This window comes from Tenrec ecaudatus, chromosome 17 (genome assembly GCF_050624435.1).
Source record: "Tenrec ecaudatus isolate mTenEca1 chromosome 17, mTenEca1.hap1, whole genome shotgun sequence".
Classification (NCBI taxonomy): Eukaryota; Metazoa; Chordata; class Mammalia; order Afrosoricida; family Tenrecidae; genus Tenrec; species Tenrec ecaudatus.
This window is the reverse complement of record NC_134546.1, coordinates 28528714-28546353: the sequence shown is the minus strand read 5'-3', so window position 1 is coordinate 28546353 and position 17640 is coordinate 28528714. Positions and strand designations below refer to the sequence as shown.

Below are 17640 nucleotides of genomic sequence, written 5' to 3'. Positions count from 1 at the left end.
TTTAATGGAGGGCTTATTTTATACCAACTGTTGGCAAATCTTAAAATATTAGTAATAAAAATAAAGTACAGCAAAAATTATTTCTAGTCATAATATATTAATGACCTCTGTTTTCCCAAGGACGTACAGCAGCTTCAATAACTACAAAAAGTTACCCTTCTTCATTTGAGAAGTGTCGCGCTCTGTCATAGTCCAGGTAGACTAGAGGAACAAATCCATGGACACTCATGGGTATATAAGAAAGAGGTTCATACACAAGAGTAACTGAATATTAAGAAAACATCCCTGTCTAGTCCAAGCCCATAAGTCGGATATTAGCCCGTATGTCTGATACCAGCCTATAAAGTCCTCTTCAGACTCAAGAAACATAAAAATGGCACTGAATGCAGGACTATCACAGGCCAGTGGGTAGAAAGTCTTAGGATCCAGTGGCATTGTAAGCATCTCAGTGCTGGCAGGGGTCTCTACGTGGCTTCTCTGGCTTCAGAGGTCTGGTTGCATCAGGGTAGATCCATGTGGCTTCTTCAGCTCAGGTCACTAGCATAGGTCCATGTGTCTTGTCAGCTGCAGTGTCTTCCAGGGAGTGGGCAGTGAAAGAGGAGTGTCTCCTACCTCCAGAGAGGAAAATTCCAGATTTCCCAGAATTCTCAGAAGTCCATGTCCACATGCAGGCCTCATTGGCTATGACCCAATTGACAGACTAGATCCAACCCCTTTATTCTTATTCTTAATCCTCTCAAGTCCCAAAATGACACCATATTATGTAACTACCACACTCTGTGAATACTTTTATCAATTTATTTTAATATCTATTTTCCATACACTTTAGCTTAAAGTCTGTTTATTCTGACTTGGTTAATTTGGCAACCTCTTTGTGAGAGAAGTGAAACCTGGTGGTGCTGTTGGGTAAGGGTTGAGCTCCCCACACCAGTAGTTCAGTCCCACCAGCTGCACCCCCAGAGAAAGTTGAGTCTGTGTGTTCCTTTAAAATGTATAGTTTCAGAAACCTGATAAAAGGGTCCCTGTGAATCAGAATTGATTCAATAGCATTAAGTTTGGTTTTATGGCTTTGGCATTTGTGTTTTTTCATAGATATATGCAGAAGTTATATAGTATCTACAATTTTTGATAAATCCTGGGCCATTTTGTTAGAGACTTTAAGGTAAATGTGTAATTGTGTGTACTTAAATGGCATGAAAGGCCTGAAAGAATTTTATGTCACTGTTTACCTTAATGAACCTATTGGAAACTCTTTTTTTCTTTTAACTGTCTGATGGCCTTCCTATGTCTAAGTCTACTGGTTCTCAAACCTGACTGCATGTCAGAAAAAGAAGCAGTTTAGGACCTCATGGCCCAGGGGTCTGTATTTCTAAAATACTCCCTAAATATTCCTGGTGTCTAGCTGGCTTTGACCAGTCCTCTCTACCAAGCACCAAGATGTTTTTATGCTGTTAATTGTCTAGATGTTGATAGACCTTCTTTTGTTCATTTATTCAGTTTTGATCTTGTCATTATTCATGCCATGTCTTTCCCATCTAAAATGGAGCCCATGAGACTTGTTTTTCTACACCTGACATGCTTAACTTGGTGTAAACAACCATTCCCCAGGACCCCACGCTGGTTTGAGATATCTAGCAATGCAGTGTTCTTTGAGAGCATTCAAATAGTAACTTCCTGAAAGGGAAAGGATATTGTAAATTAATTGTTAAAATCAAAGGAAGAACTACAAACAGACATTAGAATTTCTGGCTTTTAATTTCTTCCACACTGTAGAACTGTACAAATTATAAAACTGTGACAATTTGGCAACTGGAATTATACTTATTTGTTTAATTGCTCTTCAGTTAGTGTTAATTAGCTGATTGAAATTTTAATCATTCTACTGGATTTCTGTGAGTTTCAAATGGCATTAACGTATTACACATTTCTATTTTCACTCTATAGTCTCACCCCTTTTCAGAACATATTGACATGCAATGTGCTGTAGAGCAAATAAGTATGATACATATTAATAAACTGTTTTTCTTATGTAGGTTCAAGCTAAATGTTACCAGCTTCTCCTCTCAGTCTTCCAGCATTCCAATCGTGCCCTTTCAACTCCCTATATCCACTCATTAGCTCCAATTGTGGTGGAAAAGCTAAAAGCTGTTGAAAGAAACAAACCAACCTGTAACACTGAACTTGTGGCTGTGCAGGAAGGGATCAAAGTTCTTGAGACCTTGGTTGCTCTTGGCGAAGAACAGAACAGTAAGTGCTTCTCATAAAAAGCGAATAATCCAAAATTGGAATGTTAAATCTACTTTTTAAACACATCTCATTTGATATTAGGCTTTGCAACAGTAAAGTCACTAAGAAGTAGTTAATATTTGTAGTGTAATGTTTTTGTACTTTCATATTTCTAACATAACATTATGAGTTGATATTTATTTAGTTTTCTAAGCAGGGAGTTGAAATTGATTGCTAATAACTTTCAGCACACCTAATTTTTAGAATTAGTTTTAATTTCTTTTTTTTTTAAACATTTTATTAGGGGCTCATACAACTCTTCTCACAATCCATACATATACATACATCAATTGTATAAAGCAAATCTGCACATTCCCTGCCCCAATCATTCTCAAAGCATTTGCTCTCTACTTAAGCCCTTTGCATCAGGTCCTCTTTTTTTTCCCCCTCCCTCCCCGCTCCCCCCTCCCTCATGTGCCCTTGGTAATTTATACATCGTTATTTTGTCATATCTTGCCCTATCCGGAGTCTCCCTTCCCCCCTTCTCTGCCGTCCATCTCCCAGGGAGGAGGTCACATGTGGATCCTTGTAATCAGTTCTCCCTTTCCAACCCACTCACCCTCCACTCTCCCAGCATCGCCCCTCACACCCCTGGTCCTGAAGGTATCATCCACCCTGGATTCCCTGTGCCTCCAGCTCCCATATACACCAGTGTACAACCTCTGCCCTATCCAGTCCTGCAAGGTAGAATTCAGATCATGGTAGTTGGGGGGAGGAAGCATCCAGGATCTGGGGGAAAGCTGTGTTCTTCATCAATACTACATCGCACCCTGACTGACCCATCTCCTCCTAAACCCCTCTATGAGGGGATCTCCAGTGGCTGACACTTGGGCCTTGGTTCTCCACTCTGCACTTCCCCCTTCATTCACTATGGTATATATCCATATATATATATATATATATATATATATATATATATATATACACACACCACTGTGTGTGTGTGTATATATTCTTTTTTCTTTGTATGATGCCTTATACCTGGTCCCTGTGGCACCTCATGATCATACAGGCTGGTGTGCTTCTTCCATGTGGGCTTCATTGCTTCTGAGCTAGATGGCCGCTTGTTCACCTTTAAGCCTTTAAGACCCCAGACACTATCTCTTTCGATAGCCGGGCACCATCAGCTTTCTTCGCCACATTTGCTTATGCACCCGTTTGTCTTCAGCGATAGTATCATGGAGGTGTGCAGCCAATGATATGATTTTTTGTTCTTTGATGCCTGATAACTGATCCCTTCGGGACCACGCAATCACACAGGTTGGTGTTTTCTTGCATGTGGGCTTTGTTGCTTCTGAGCTAGATGGCTGCTTGTTTATCTTCAAGCCTTTAAGACCCCAGTCACTATCTCTTTTGGTAGCCAGGCACCATCAGCTTTCTTCAAGTTTTAATTTCTTTAAGAACTAGAAAAAACAAGTAGAAAGTAAATGTTTAGAAAATGATGAAGGCAACATATGTACAAATACACTTGATGCAATTGATATATGGATTGTTATAAGAGCTGTAAGAGCCCCCAATAAAATTATCTTTTAAAAAGTAAATGAATAAAACTTGGGGGAAAGAATTAGAAAAAATGTGAATGTTTAATAGATTTTTTTTTAAACACCTTTTAGTCTTCATAGTAGAGATCTGAAAATTTTATTAAAAAACAACTGGATTAGTATTATTACCAAACATTATTATTAAAAATATTTCAAGATGTTTTTATTTACTGGGGAAAAAAACCCTAGCTACTCCATACATCCCATCAATTTGAGGCTTCTATGGCAAACTACCTACTTCTTATTGGTTTTTGCTTCGGTTTTCGTTTCATTGTAGTCTAATATTTGTGTCTAAAATATAATCTTTCATTGTTGCAAAGAGATTACACCTTTAAAACTTGTGTGCTATGTTTAAGCTGTTTTCAGTGGTTAAAGATCAGAAAAACTTGGAGGTGAGAGAGCATCCTTTTGCAGAATAGAAATCCTTGTGCACTCTTGTTATTTCTATCAGATCAGTTTCTACAAGTGACACGACTTAAGTCAGAGGAAGCACACCTTTCAAAAGGCTTTAATGTAGACTGCCAGATTGCTGTCCATGTGATGGTGCATTCAGTTGGTTTGTTTCCCTATAAAAAGATACATTTTTTCTTCAAAAACAAAACCAAAAAAACCTACAAGAAAAAGCAAAAGTCATAGAAAAATTTTAAAGTTGCTGCAATAATTCCCATAAACAAGTAGTGATCCAAAACTGTGCTAGTGACCATCACATTAGAAAAACAACCAGTAGAACTTGCTGACTAGATTCACTCCGTAATATTTGTACGGCCATGTGATAGCCTATATATATATTTGGTAACTCAATCTAATGACCAAATCTTAATTTTTTAAAAATCCCAGCATTGAACTTAACTTTGAACTTTGCAAAGTAGATACTGAAAATATTTGAGTCGTGTTATTCCTTGGGAACAATTTCTGAACAGGTGCCCTAATTTAGAATTAAACTTCGCAGGAGGATAGTCTTATACTTAGAAAAGGAAGTCTTATACTTAGAAAACATAAAATCCGCATTGTGTGACTTTTTTAATTTTAGTAATATACTTACATATTTTTTGTGAAATTAAAAGGTTTAATCTTAGACTTCAACAGTAGCCATGAAATGACCCCACTCCAATTAAGAATCTATTACTTTCAAGTACAAAATAACCGAATATTGGTCTAATGACCAGACCAGTTGGGACATTAGATATTAATGAGGCAGCTCAGCAGTGACACCGTCACAGTTGCTTCATTGCAAACAGTCTTGCTCTCAGTTGGCAGATGTTGTGTAATATACTAAGACTTTTGAGATGTCAAGTAGGCAGTTACCTTTTTTAATATTAAAACTAAGACTTGCTCAGCTTTGCAGTGTCTTTTCTTGAACGTTCTCTCAATTGCTAACTATAGGTTTTTAGCACCTACTTCTCTAATTGTTCTGTGCTGTGTACTCTTTTTAACTGGGTAACAAAATCATTCTGTACAGAGACCACGAATTATGTAGCACAGTGACATCTAGGAGAGCTGAAACTAGCTGAGATTGACTGGTATTTTTTAACCGGCTGTTGGAATCCTCTTTTAACTCAGTGTTCTGAAAATTATTTCCTACTTATTTAATAATTCAATGTGATTTTGCATTATGAAAGTTAGTTCCCCTTTTTCTTGGTGGTCGTGGGAGTGTGATATCCTTTATGTGAAATCTAAGATAGGCAAACCTATAGAGACAGTCACTGGAATAGTAGTTTCCTAGGGTTCTTTATGGCAGAGGAGGTTGGAGGGGAACGGGGAGCTGATAACAATAGCACCTACATATCATAATGAGTACAAAGTGAAGGAAATGTCCTAGAATTGATCATGGGGATGACTGCACCACTCCTTAATATAGTCAAGACATTGAGTTTTATGGTAAATGACTTATATGTCAAAACTTAAAAAAAGAAAGTTGTTTACAGTACTATTATTCTATTTTAGAAAAAATGAGCTAAATCAGAGGATTTTCTTGGGACTTTCAAAATATGAACTTGTTAGCTTCTTTCTTCTGAAAATTTGATGGAGTGTGGGAATAGGGAGAAGAATAAAAAATTTAATTACTTGGAAACTCTAGAGTAGTTTCCATGGGAAATGATTTGTTTGTTGATTCATTCAACAAACACTTATTGATTGCCTACTGCATCACCAGCTCTTATTCTAGGCAATGAAGATTCAGCCTGAAATAAAACACAAACTGTTGATTGCATGGAACTTACATTCTAATGGGAGAAAACAGACATAAAACTGCCTCGCTCCAATAGATATGTCTGTATCTGTGCTACCTAGATGGAAGTTTTTATATCAATTATATAGCCATATATCTAAAACATGTTTGTATGGCTGTAAAGTTGATGAACCTGGGTCAACCTTAAATATATGGTAGTGAAATTCAGATTTTATTAGGTGTTGTAGAGGAAAAGCAGCAGGAACAGAAGAGAGGCAGTCCATGTAGGGTCGGGTGGAGGTGGTGGTTTACTGATTATCATTGTCCTTGGTGACATTCCCCCCAAACAAAACAAGACCTACTGCCAGCGAGTCAATCCTGACTCCGGATCAGCGCTCTAGAGAGTTTCCGAGGCTATAAACCTTGACAGGTGCAAGCAGCCTCGCCTTTCTCCGGAGGAGCTCCTGATGGGTTGAACCGCCAACCCCGAGGTTAGCAGACCAACACTTACCTGATGGTGCCCTTTGGGCTCCTTTGTGAATGTTAAGTCCCTCATCCTGGTTCAGATGCTCTGGGCCTCCTACCACTGTGGCTTTGATTTTATCTGTGGCCATTCTACAAAACTCAGTGCATGTTAAAGTGAAGACAACATTGTTTTCAACTTTGAATATAGAGGAACGCGGGAGGGGAAAAGAGGAGCTGATCCCAAGGGCTCAAATAGAAAGTAAAATGTTTAGAAAATGATGATGGCAACAAATGTACAAATATGCTTGAAACAATTGATGTATGGAATGTTGTAAGAGCTGTAAGAGCCCCCAGTAAAATGATTAAAAAAACAAAACACAGAATTATGTATGAAGGTTAGGGTTTTAGTAAAATAGCGTCTTTAATGGCACTTATATATTTTAGAATGGATATGTTAATGTGGGCAGGAATAAAATGACTAGGAAAAGGAGAGTAAGCCTTCAAATAGTCAGTTTTAAAGACTTGAAATTTGTACGAGGTTGACATGTGTCTCCCCTCACCTCAACCTCCTTAAATTTTATGTACTGTAGTCCGTTACTTTCGAGGAATTTTTTTTTACATTTTATTAGGGGCTCATACAACTCTTATCACAATCCATACATATGCATACATCAATTGTATAAAGCACATTCGTACATTCTTTGCCCTAATAATTTTCAAAGCATTTGCTCTCCTCGTAAGCCCTTTGCATCAGGGCCTCTTTTTTTTCCCTCCCTCCTCGCTTCCCCCGCCCTCATGAGCCCTTGATAATTTGTAGATTGTTGTTTTGTCATATCTTGCCCTATCCGGAGTCTCCCTTCGCCCCCTTCTCTGCCGTCCATCTCCCAGGGAGGAGGTCACATGTGGATCCTTGTAATCAGTTCCCCCTTTCTAACCCACTCACCCTCCACTCTCCCAGTATCACCCCTCACACCCCTGGTCCTGAAGGTATCGTTCACCCTGGATTCCCTGTGCCTCCAGCTCCCATATGCACCAGTGTACAACCTCTGCCCTATCCAGTCCTGCAAGGTAGAATTCAGATCATGGTAGTTGGGGGGAGGAAGCATTCAGGATCTGGGGGAAAGCTGTGTTCTTCATCGGCACTACATCGCACCCTGACTGACCCATCTCCTCTCCTAAACCCCGATCTCCAGTGGCCAACAAATGGGCCTTGGGTCTCCACTCTACGCTTCCCCCTTCATTCACTATGATATATGTATATTCTTTTTTTTTTTTTTTTGCTTGATGCCTTATACCTGGTCCCTTTGGCACCTCATGATCGCACCGGCTGGTGTGCTTCTTCCATGTGGGCTTTATTGCTTCTGAGCTAGATGGCCGCTTGTTCACCTTCAAGCCTTGAAGACACCAGACACTATCTCTTTCGATAGCCAGGCATCATCAGCTTTCTTAGCCACATTTGCTTATGCACCCATTTGTCTTCGGCGATCGTATCATGGAGGTGTGCAGCCAATTACATGATTTTTTGTTCTTTGATGCCTGATACCTGGTCCCTTTGGCACCTCGTGATCGCACTGGCCGGTGTGCTTCTTCCATGTGGGCTTTGTTGCTTCTGAGCTAGATGGCCGCTTGTTTATCTTCAAGCCTTTAAAACCCCAGACACTATCTCTTTTGATAGCCGGGCACCATCAGCTTTGTCCACCTGCTTTGGCTTCAGCAGTTGTGTCGGGAGCGTGAGCATTGTAGAGTGCAATTTAATAAAAGAAAGTACTCATGCATTCAGGGAGTGCTTGAGTAGAGGCCCAAGGTCCTATTGCCACCTTAATACTAAACCTATAAATATAGACACATAGATCTATCTCCCTCTCCTCATATATATATTCGCATGTACATGTCTTTGTCTAGACCTCCATAAATGCCCCTTGACTCCTAGCTCTTTCCTCTATCTCCCTTGACTTTCCTCCTGCCCTACTACCATGCTCAGTCCCCAAGAAGAATTATTTTTCTTACTGTTGGTTTTGGGAGTGATGAAATGGGCGGTTTTTGGAGTGCATCTCTATGGAGAGAGAAGGAAGTACCTAGTTGCAGGTACCTGATAAGAGCCCTGGTGGAGTAGCGGCTATCCATTGGGCTGCAATCCTAAGTTCGGCAGTTTGAAAACACCAGCAGCTCCAAAGGAGAAAGAAGAAACTTTCCGTTCCCTTGAAAAGTTACAGTCGTGGAGTGTCGGGGGCAGTTCTACTCTGTCCTCAGTGGCAGTGAGAGTAGAGAGATGCATACTGGTGAATAGAAACTCTGTGGGTGTCTAGCCCTAATGCAACCTCCTTATCCTGGAATGTCCTTTACATTGTATAATCCTTCTCTCAAAATACCTTCTCCGAGATGACAATCTAGGAGCGTTTTATTCCTTTTAAACCTGTCAGCTATTATTTTAAAATCATTGTAATTTTGAATTATACAATATTCACAAACCTTGTCTCCAGCTCTAACATAGCTTGGCCATCTAGTAAATATTTAATATTATATGACTCTTATGTTGGAGCTCTGATGGCAGGACAGATAAACACCACAAGACCAATAATGAGAGTAGTGATACCAGGAGGGGAAGGGGCAGGTGAGGGAGGAATGGAGGAACCAATCAATGATCTACATATAACCCCTTTCGAGGGTGATGGACAACAGAAAAGTGAGTGAAGGGAGACAGCAGTCAGTATAAGACATGAAAAAAATATATAAATTATCAAGGGTTTATGAGGGAGGGAGGGAGGGAGGGGGAAGGGGGAAATGATCTGATTCCAAGGACTCAAATAGAAAGAAAATATTTTGAAAATGATGATGGCAACATATGTACAAATGTGCTTGACACAATGGGTGGATGGATGGGTGGATGGATGAATGGATGGTGATAAGAGCTGTAAGAGCCCCCAATAAAATGATTTATATTTTACAAAAAACAAACAAAAGGAGTCCTTGTGGCAATGCTGGGTAAGCTTTGAACCGCTAACCTCTGGGTCTGCAGTTCAGACCTACTAGCTGCTCCGTGAGAAAAGCATGAGCCTCCACTCCCATTAAGATCGGCATCCGCATAACCCTACACAGGGTCACTGTGACTTGGAATTGATTCTGTGGCGTGGTTGGGTGGGTTTTTTTGGTATGAGTTCTCCTTGAGCGCCAAAGAGTCCATGGAAAATATCCGTCCTCTTTTCAATTCTTTTGTCCACACACTTTTTGAAGCCTCTTTGTAAATTGTACATGTCTACTTGTTTTTATCAGACTACGATTACAATTGCCTACTTTTAAAATTACATTTTGTTGTAATTTTCAGCTTCTTCATACATGATTAAAAATTTTTTTTTTATTTGCAGGAGTTCAGTTACTTGCTCTTTTGGTTCCAACATTGATCTCATACCTGCTAGATGAAAATTCTTTTGCCTCAGCAAGTGCAACTTCCAAAGATCTCCATGAGTTTGCCCTCCAGAACTTAATGCATATTGGACCTCTGTATCCACATGCCTTCAAGACAGTAATGGGAGCTGCTCCCGAGTTGAAAGTACGCCTGGAAACCGCAGTTCGGGCAAGCCAAGCCAGCAAGGCAAAAGCCGCTGCCCGGCAGCCAGTCCCTGCCACACACTCTGCTCCCACCATTAAGCTGAAAACAAGTTTTTTTTAATGTTCTCTCCCATTCAGTCTCTGTGCCTCGTTAGCTAGTAGCTAGCTAGTGATAGCCGCTGTAGTAGTCCTTGCTGTGGATCTATTTTTTGATATTTTGCTGATATAATGCTTTTAAGTATGCTAAATGAAATAATGCTCACACACTACTTACTGATTTTGAAGAGTAATGATTTGTATCATGTGGTAAACTTGTTTTCATCTTTCTTCTAATGAGGTTTCTCTTTTATTCATTAATTTATTTGTTAGGCATTGAGACATAGGAAAACATAATTATATCATTGAACAATCTGTTGATATTGTCAGGAAAACATAGGTCAAAATTCAACAGCTGTCAGGAAAATTTTTCTTTGGAAAAGAAGCAGAAGGTAAATTTTGAAGTTACCAGGAGAACAACAAATCTCTGTTTTGTGTTGGATATAATATAAAAGAAGTCACAACATTTTCTTAGATGTGCATACTTTTCTGATGGATCTTTTTACTGTCATATTTAATCGATAAATTATTCTGGTGTACAGTTTAGTTGTTAATTGAGTTGTAACTCTCATTTAAAGTTCCATTAAAGTGTTTCAAATGTGGCATAATGTTCTACTTTTTTTCAGTGGCCAAAATTTGGCCTCAGTTATGCTTTATAATTATAGAGCCCAAAGTTCTGGTTATAATAGTTTAGATTATCAAATATTTATTGAGTGCTACTGTGTATAAGATATTCAAGCTAATTGCAACACATATACAAATGAATTAGACTTAACTGTATTTACGTTTATATTGGGTCACTGTGAGTTGGAATCAACTCAATGGCAGGGAGATATGGTTTATTTTCATATATATATATATATATATATACATACATACATATAGTTGTGCTGCTAAAGAACCCTGGTAGGGGTATCGGGTGAGCATTTGGTGGGCACAGGTAGGCAGTTCAAAGCCATTCATGCTCCTTGGGAGAAAGATGAGACCATCTACTCATGTAAAAATGCACGACTTGGGAACCCTGTATAGCGTCTCTGGGAGTCAGAATTCACTTAGCAGCAATGGGTTTGTTTTTTGTTCTCAATAGTCTGCAATGAGAAAGTCACCATATCAAATGACAATTGCTTATTTGGAAAATAATGACAAATTAACAATTGTCACATTGCTTAGCAAATTTTAAGCACAATATTTTTGTCACAAATATTAGGCTATATTGTGAAAAACATGTCACTTTTCTGTCCAAGGGTAAAATTATTTTACCGTCTAGTTTATTAGTTAGCATTCTTGAGATATAATACATATAACTAGAGAAACTGGGTTATATGAAAAGAATTCGGCAATCGGAATTGAGGAAGGCTTGTTGACAACCTCTGATAAACAGATGGCAGAGACTTGCCTGCTGCAAGCAATGAGGACCTGAGACGTTTGCTGATGAAGATCAGGGGTCGCAGCCTTCAGGATGGTTTACAGCTCTGTGAAGATGACCAGAATCCTCACAACTGGACCAAGAGTAGCATGATAATGGAGAAAAGATTGAAGAGGTCTAGGATATTCTCTTCCTTGGGTACAATCAGTGCTCATGGAAGCAGCAGCCAAGTGATCCAAAGATGCACTGCGGTGAGCAAACCTGCTACACAAGACCTCTTTCAAGTGTTAAAAAGGAAGGATGAGTCAGTCAGGGTGCGATGTAGCACGGATGAGGAACACAGCTTTCCTCCAGTTCCTAAATGCTTCCTCCTGCCCAACTACCATGATCTGAATTCTACCTTGCAAGTCTGAATAGAGCAGAGGTTGTACACTGGTGCAGATAGGAGCTGGAGGCACAGGGAGTCCAGGGCGGATGATCCCTTCAGGACCAGGGCTGTGAGGGGCGATACTGGGAGGGTAGAGGTTGAGTGGGTTGGAAAGGGAACCGATTACAAGGATCTACATGTGACCTCCTCCCTGGGGGACGGACAACAGAAAAGGGGGTGAAGGGAGACGCCGGATAGGGCAAGATATGACAAAATAATAATCTATAAATTATCAAGGGCTCATGAGGGAGGGGGAGCGCGGTTGGGAGGGGGAAAAAGAGGCCCTGATGCAAAGGGCTTAAGTGGAGAGCAAAGGTTTTGAAAATGATGAGGGCAATGAATGTACAGATGTGCTTTACACAGTTGATGTATGTATGGATTGTGATAAGAGTTGTGTGAGCCCCTAATAAAACGATTTTTTTTAAAAAGGATGTTACTTTGAGGAATAAGAGCACCTGACCGAAGCCATAATATTCTCACTCTCCTCATTTGCATGTGGAAGCTGGACATTGAGTAAGGAAGACTGAAGGTGAATCCGTATATTTGAATTATGGTACTGGCAGTGAATATTGAAAGTACCAAAGACTTCCAAGAGAATAAACAAATCTGTCTTGGTGCTAAGCCATCCAGAGTGCTCCTTCGAGGCAAGGCTGGTGAGACTTCGCCTTACGTGGTTTGGACGTGTTGTCAGGAGAGACCAGTCCCTGGAGAAGGACAGCGTGCTCGGTGAAGTGGAAGGAGGGTGACAAAGAGGAAGACCTTCAAAACGATGGATTGACGCAGCGCTGCCACAATGAGCTTGAACACAAGAATAGTTATGAAGACGGCGCAGGGCTGGACAGGTTTCGTTCTGTTGTTCAAAGGGTCACTTTGGGAAGTGACATGATGGCACTTACCAACAACACCATCAGGCTGGGGTGTCTCCTGATTCACATGGCTGCAGACTGACAACCCCAAACCTGCAGGTCAGACAGCAGAAGATTTGCTCATGTTCCAAGAGTTGCAGGTCAGCGGAGGATGAGTTCGATGTGGTATCGAGTGAGCATTGCCAGTTGATTCATAGGTGTTGGATACAGGCCACACTCCCCAAGGAAACTCCCTGTTCAACCGTTTGGCTGTTCCTGTTAGAGAAATTGGAAGATGCTTATATAAGATCTGTCAAACCGCCGAGATTGATGGCCCAGCCAGGAGCCAAGACACATAACCTTAACCATCACAATATCAAGTAAAAGCATATGATTTAAATGACGCAACTAGAATAGTGCAGCTTCTTAATATCAATTTGAGTTGGTATCTTATCACTGTTACGTGCCACTCACTGTAATAGACACTGTCCTCATTATTCCCCTCACTAATACAACCCAGAATGGTTAGTGTAAGTTTTGAAGGAGGGTAATTCTATGAACTAGGATGCCTCACACACTCCTCCTCCATTGGGATGAGCTCTAGGTGCCGTTTCTGACGGAGAGCAACTATACATAAAGTTCCTGCTTGAATGCTTTCTATCAGGCGGATTATTTTGAAAGCCTGATCTAATTATTACAAGCTCATTTCTACCTCTCACAGCAAATAAAAGCTTGAGAAATGATCGTTTATGAATATCATAGAACTCACTTGTCAGAACTTCACATCCATCATAATTTAGAAAAATTACCCTCAACTGACTCTTTGGTTCTGTCACTAAGGAAATAATGTGAAAATCATGCAGGTACAAATGCATTATTTTTTTCTTCAGAGGAATTTATTCACAGCTTTTATCCCTTATCGGTAATTCTCTGCTGCATTTTCCATTTGAACTCATGTATTTTCCATTTTGGCCACTGTTTTTCTCATAAAAAAAATACTCTCTCTGCTCCTCCCCTGTATTCGTCAAATAATTCATGGACATTTAAGTGGACAAATTTGGCCTTGGCAGCTTCTTCTCAATCCTTTTGCAGTTACATAGGAAAGAATCTCTCTCCTTGTTTAATTTGTAAAACTAAAATGTGTAAAAGTACAATCAGAGGAAATAGAAAAGTCAATTTTATATCTTGTAATAAATCAATAATATTTCATCATCAAGTGTACATTCATTAAAATTGTCGTAAGCTACCGTCCTGACTAAACTGCTGTTAATATGAGTCTCTGGTTGTGATCATCCTGCAATGAGATGTTGATGTTATTAATTGGGAGTGTCCTATTAGGGATATAGTCATTACCCTATATTTTTATTATTTCAACATTTTATTAAAATGGTGCATTTGACTTTTTAAAAATGCTTTGTCGATTGTTTTCTTAGGATTAATTCCCTAGTGGGGCTATAGAAGGACAGGCTTTCCAGGGGATGGGCAACAGAGAAGTGGGTAGAGAAACAGTGGTCAGTGTGCGATATGGAAAAATAATAAATGATCAAGGGTTCATGAGGGAGGAAGGGAGGGGAAATGAGCTGATACAAAGGGCTCGAATAGAAAGAAAATGTTTTGAAAATGATGGCAACAAATGTACAAACATGCTTGACACAATGGATGTATGAATGGATTGTGATAAGAGTTGTATGAGCCCCCAATAAAATGATTTATTTATTTTTAAAGTACATACTTGAACTTTGATACAAATTGCTGAATTTTGGAAAGTGATCATTTCTGAAGTAAATGCACGAAAATGAAACTAGGTCTTTTCTCTCTGCCAAGTAAATGCCTGGAATGCCCTTAAGTTTCCACAAATATTTTTATATACCAAAACTTTAAAATAATGGTGTTTCAGATAACTCTAAATCATTATGGTGGGAAGCTTAATGCAGTTTGAGCTGTTGTTCATAAAAATACACTTTCTCAAACAAGGAAAATGACAGTCCTCTTTCCTACACGTTGTGGGACTCCGGTGTGTGTAGGTGAGGGAAGAAGAACTGAGTCTGAGCATCAGCTTCAGCTAAGATAAAGCAAGGTCCCTGGCAAATCCGAGTGCTTGTACAACCTGGTGACAGAAAAGTACCAAAGTCCAAAGGGACCCCTGTTTTCAGGTTTGTATAGAATTCTGAGGGGTGCTGAAGAGGGGAAGCAGTTGTGGTAAGAATAAAGTAGTCGGGCTGACTTCTTGATTTCAAAATAAGACTACCATGATCAAAACAGTGTAGTGTTGCTATAGGAACATGAGACCAGTGGAATAATACAATGGAATATTAGATTTTAAAAATTGGGGAATGGATAGTGGGGATGGTTTCACAGCGTGGAGATTGTGGTTGATGCACTGAATTTCATTAAGATTGGTTAGGATAGTAATTTGATACATATTTTACCATACTATTAATAAACACATAACAAGATGGGGTAGGGAAGGTGGATATTTTCCTCAGCTGTGGAATCAGATAGGCTTGCACCAATAGGTAAGCGTTACAAATAAGTTCCTCAAAGATTGAAGAGGAGTCCTTGAGAGAGTTGTGAAAAAATGGTAGTGCCCCATAAGAATGCATTTCTTATTAGCAAAGGTGGTGAAGAAAGCTGATGGAGCCTGGCTATCAAAAGGTATAGTAACTGGGGTCTTAACCTCCCTGGCGATCTAATTATGTCAGTAATTTCGTTAAGGGACGTCTCTGCAGTGTAACCCCATGGCTCAGGGTTACCACTTCTGATAGTTAACTTTCACCCCGAGCCCTACTTGCAATTACTGCCAAGGTGGTTAAAGGTAAACAAGCGGCCATCTAGCTCAGAAGCAACAAAGCCCACATGGAAGAAACACACCAGCCCATGTGATCACAAGGTGTCAAAGGGATCAGGTATCAGGCATCAAAGAACAAAAATAATATCATTGTGGATAAGGGGGAGTGCAGAGTGGGGAGCCAAGACCCATCTGTAGGCAACTGGACATCCCCTTACAGAAAGATCATGGGGAAGAGATGAGCAAGTCAGAATGCAGTGTAGCAATGAAACAAACATACAACTTTCCTCTAGTTCCTAAATTCTTTTCCCTTCACCCCCACCCACTATCATGATCCCAATTCTACCTTACAAATCAGGCTAGACCAGAGGCACACTGGCACAGACAGGAACTGGAAACTGAATCCTGGACCGATGAAGCCCTCAGGACCAGTGATGAGAGTGGCGATACCGGGAGAGTGGAGGCAAGGTGAGGTAGGATGGGGGAATTGATTACAAGGATCTACATGTAGCAGCCCCCCCTCCTTGGGGGATAGACAAGAGAAAAGTGGGTGAAGGGAGAGGTCAGACAGTGTAAGACATGACAAAATAATAATTTATAAGTTATCAAGGGTTCATGAGGGAGGGCAGGCAAAATGAGTTGATACCAAGGGCTCAAGTAGAAAGCAAATGTTTTGAGAATGATAGCAACAAATATATAAATGTGCTTGACACAGTGGATGTATGGATTGTGATAAGAGTTGTACAAGCCCCCAATAAAATGATTTTAAAAAATACAGCACGTTTTGAAGCCTCCCTCATGACAAGACGATCCAAACCTCGTGCCATCAAGTCCATTGTGACTCCTACTGACCCAGCAGTCTATAGGATTTTGAAGGCTATACATTTTGACAGGATCAGAGAGCCTCATCTTTTTCCTGTAGAGCCGCTCGTAGTTTTAAACTGCCAACTTTGTGACTAGTATTCCAACACTTTCCTATAACAGTGTTGTTAAAATTGTCTTACTAAAAAAAAAAGTTGACTTTTTATAATGATTTTTATGTATTACATCTTTGAGCTTGAATCAGCTGATCGGTCATCATGCTAGCTATGAGCTCATTCATAGGAAAGGGTGAGAGTTGCTTCTGGCCACTCCTACTTTGTTACTTCATGGGTTACAGCTGGGGGAATCTGGGACGAGAGATAACAGGGCTGCTGATAGAATTCTCCATTACAAAGACTAGCTGCCAGTGCTATAGTTAGCACTTACGGACAGCAGTGCATACTGAAGTTCTGCAGAATAGAGGGAGAGCAGAAGCACATACAAAGTAGGTTAAATTCTGTATTAAAAAAGATGGAAAGCATTCGTCTTCAAAAATGAAACAAAATGTACTGGACCTGTTTCACTTCATTCATTTCTCTTGGGTTTCTTTTTTTGGCACAATGCCCAGACATCCTGCCCCAACCCCATGTTTATAAAAAACTATGTATCCTATCTGAATTATTTTGGAATCACACCAAGTGTCTGTATAAAGAACTTCAGATAGGAGTTTGGGGGAAGTATCATGCCAGGCATTGTAAGCCTAGGTAAGATGGAGTGTCGGTGTTCTGTTGGGAAGGATGCCTCACCTGGAAACTCCGTCTCAGGTGCACAGCAGTCGGAAGGGCCAGCCAATATGTAAAGGTGTTTTTGTTCTCCACAGACAATGACTTTTATATAATAATGATTGCCTTAATTGTTTTAAATGCAATTGAGTTCCCTAGAAAAGGAGCCGCATGGTTATTACAAGCAAAAGATCTAATTCATTCACTGGTGTAATGACTTAATTAGTGTTCTCTATTTTACCTCCTAGGAGTCTAATATCTATTGCAATGGCTACACAGAACTCACGGACCAGATTCATGATTAAAGGGCTTATTATGGAAGTTTACAAGTTGTCAGACCAGTGGGAAATGCTCCTGGTGAAATTGGATGTTGCAAAGCTCTTTCAGATCTGCTAATAAAATTCCCAAACGATCAGCAAACCCAGCTCCCTAAATTAAGTGCCCAGATGCAACCAACTCCAGTGAGGCTCAGCCCGAAGGCACTCAGCTCCACTTCTGTCAGTCAGCAAGTCCAACTTCCCCCCTAAGTG

At 40.1% G+C, this 17640-nt stretch overlaps 1 protein-coding gene across 2 annotated transcripts in view; it reads left to right on the top strand.

The window, feature by feature from the left end:
• HEATR5B (HEAT repeat containing 5B) overlaps positions 1 to 14431 on the top strand; it is a 136971-nt gene extending 122540 nt beyond the window's left edge. For both annotated transcript variants that reach the window (XM_075535810.1, XM_075535809.1), the window contains exons 35-36: positions 2034 to 2247; positions 9822 to 14431. In XM_075535810.1, the coding sequence (XP_075391925.1) occupies positions 2034 to 2247; positions 9822 to 10126 (519 nt within the window). In that variant the 3' untranslated portion in view covers positions 10127 to 14431. The remainder of the gene's footprint in view (positions 1 to 2033; positions 2248 to 9821) is intronic.
• The last annotated feature ends 3209 nt before the right edge of the window (positions 14432 to 17640 follow it).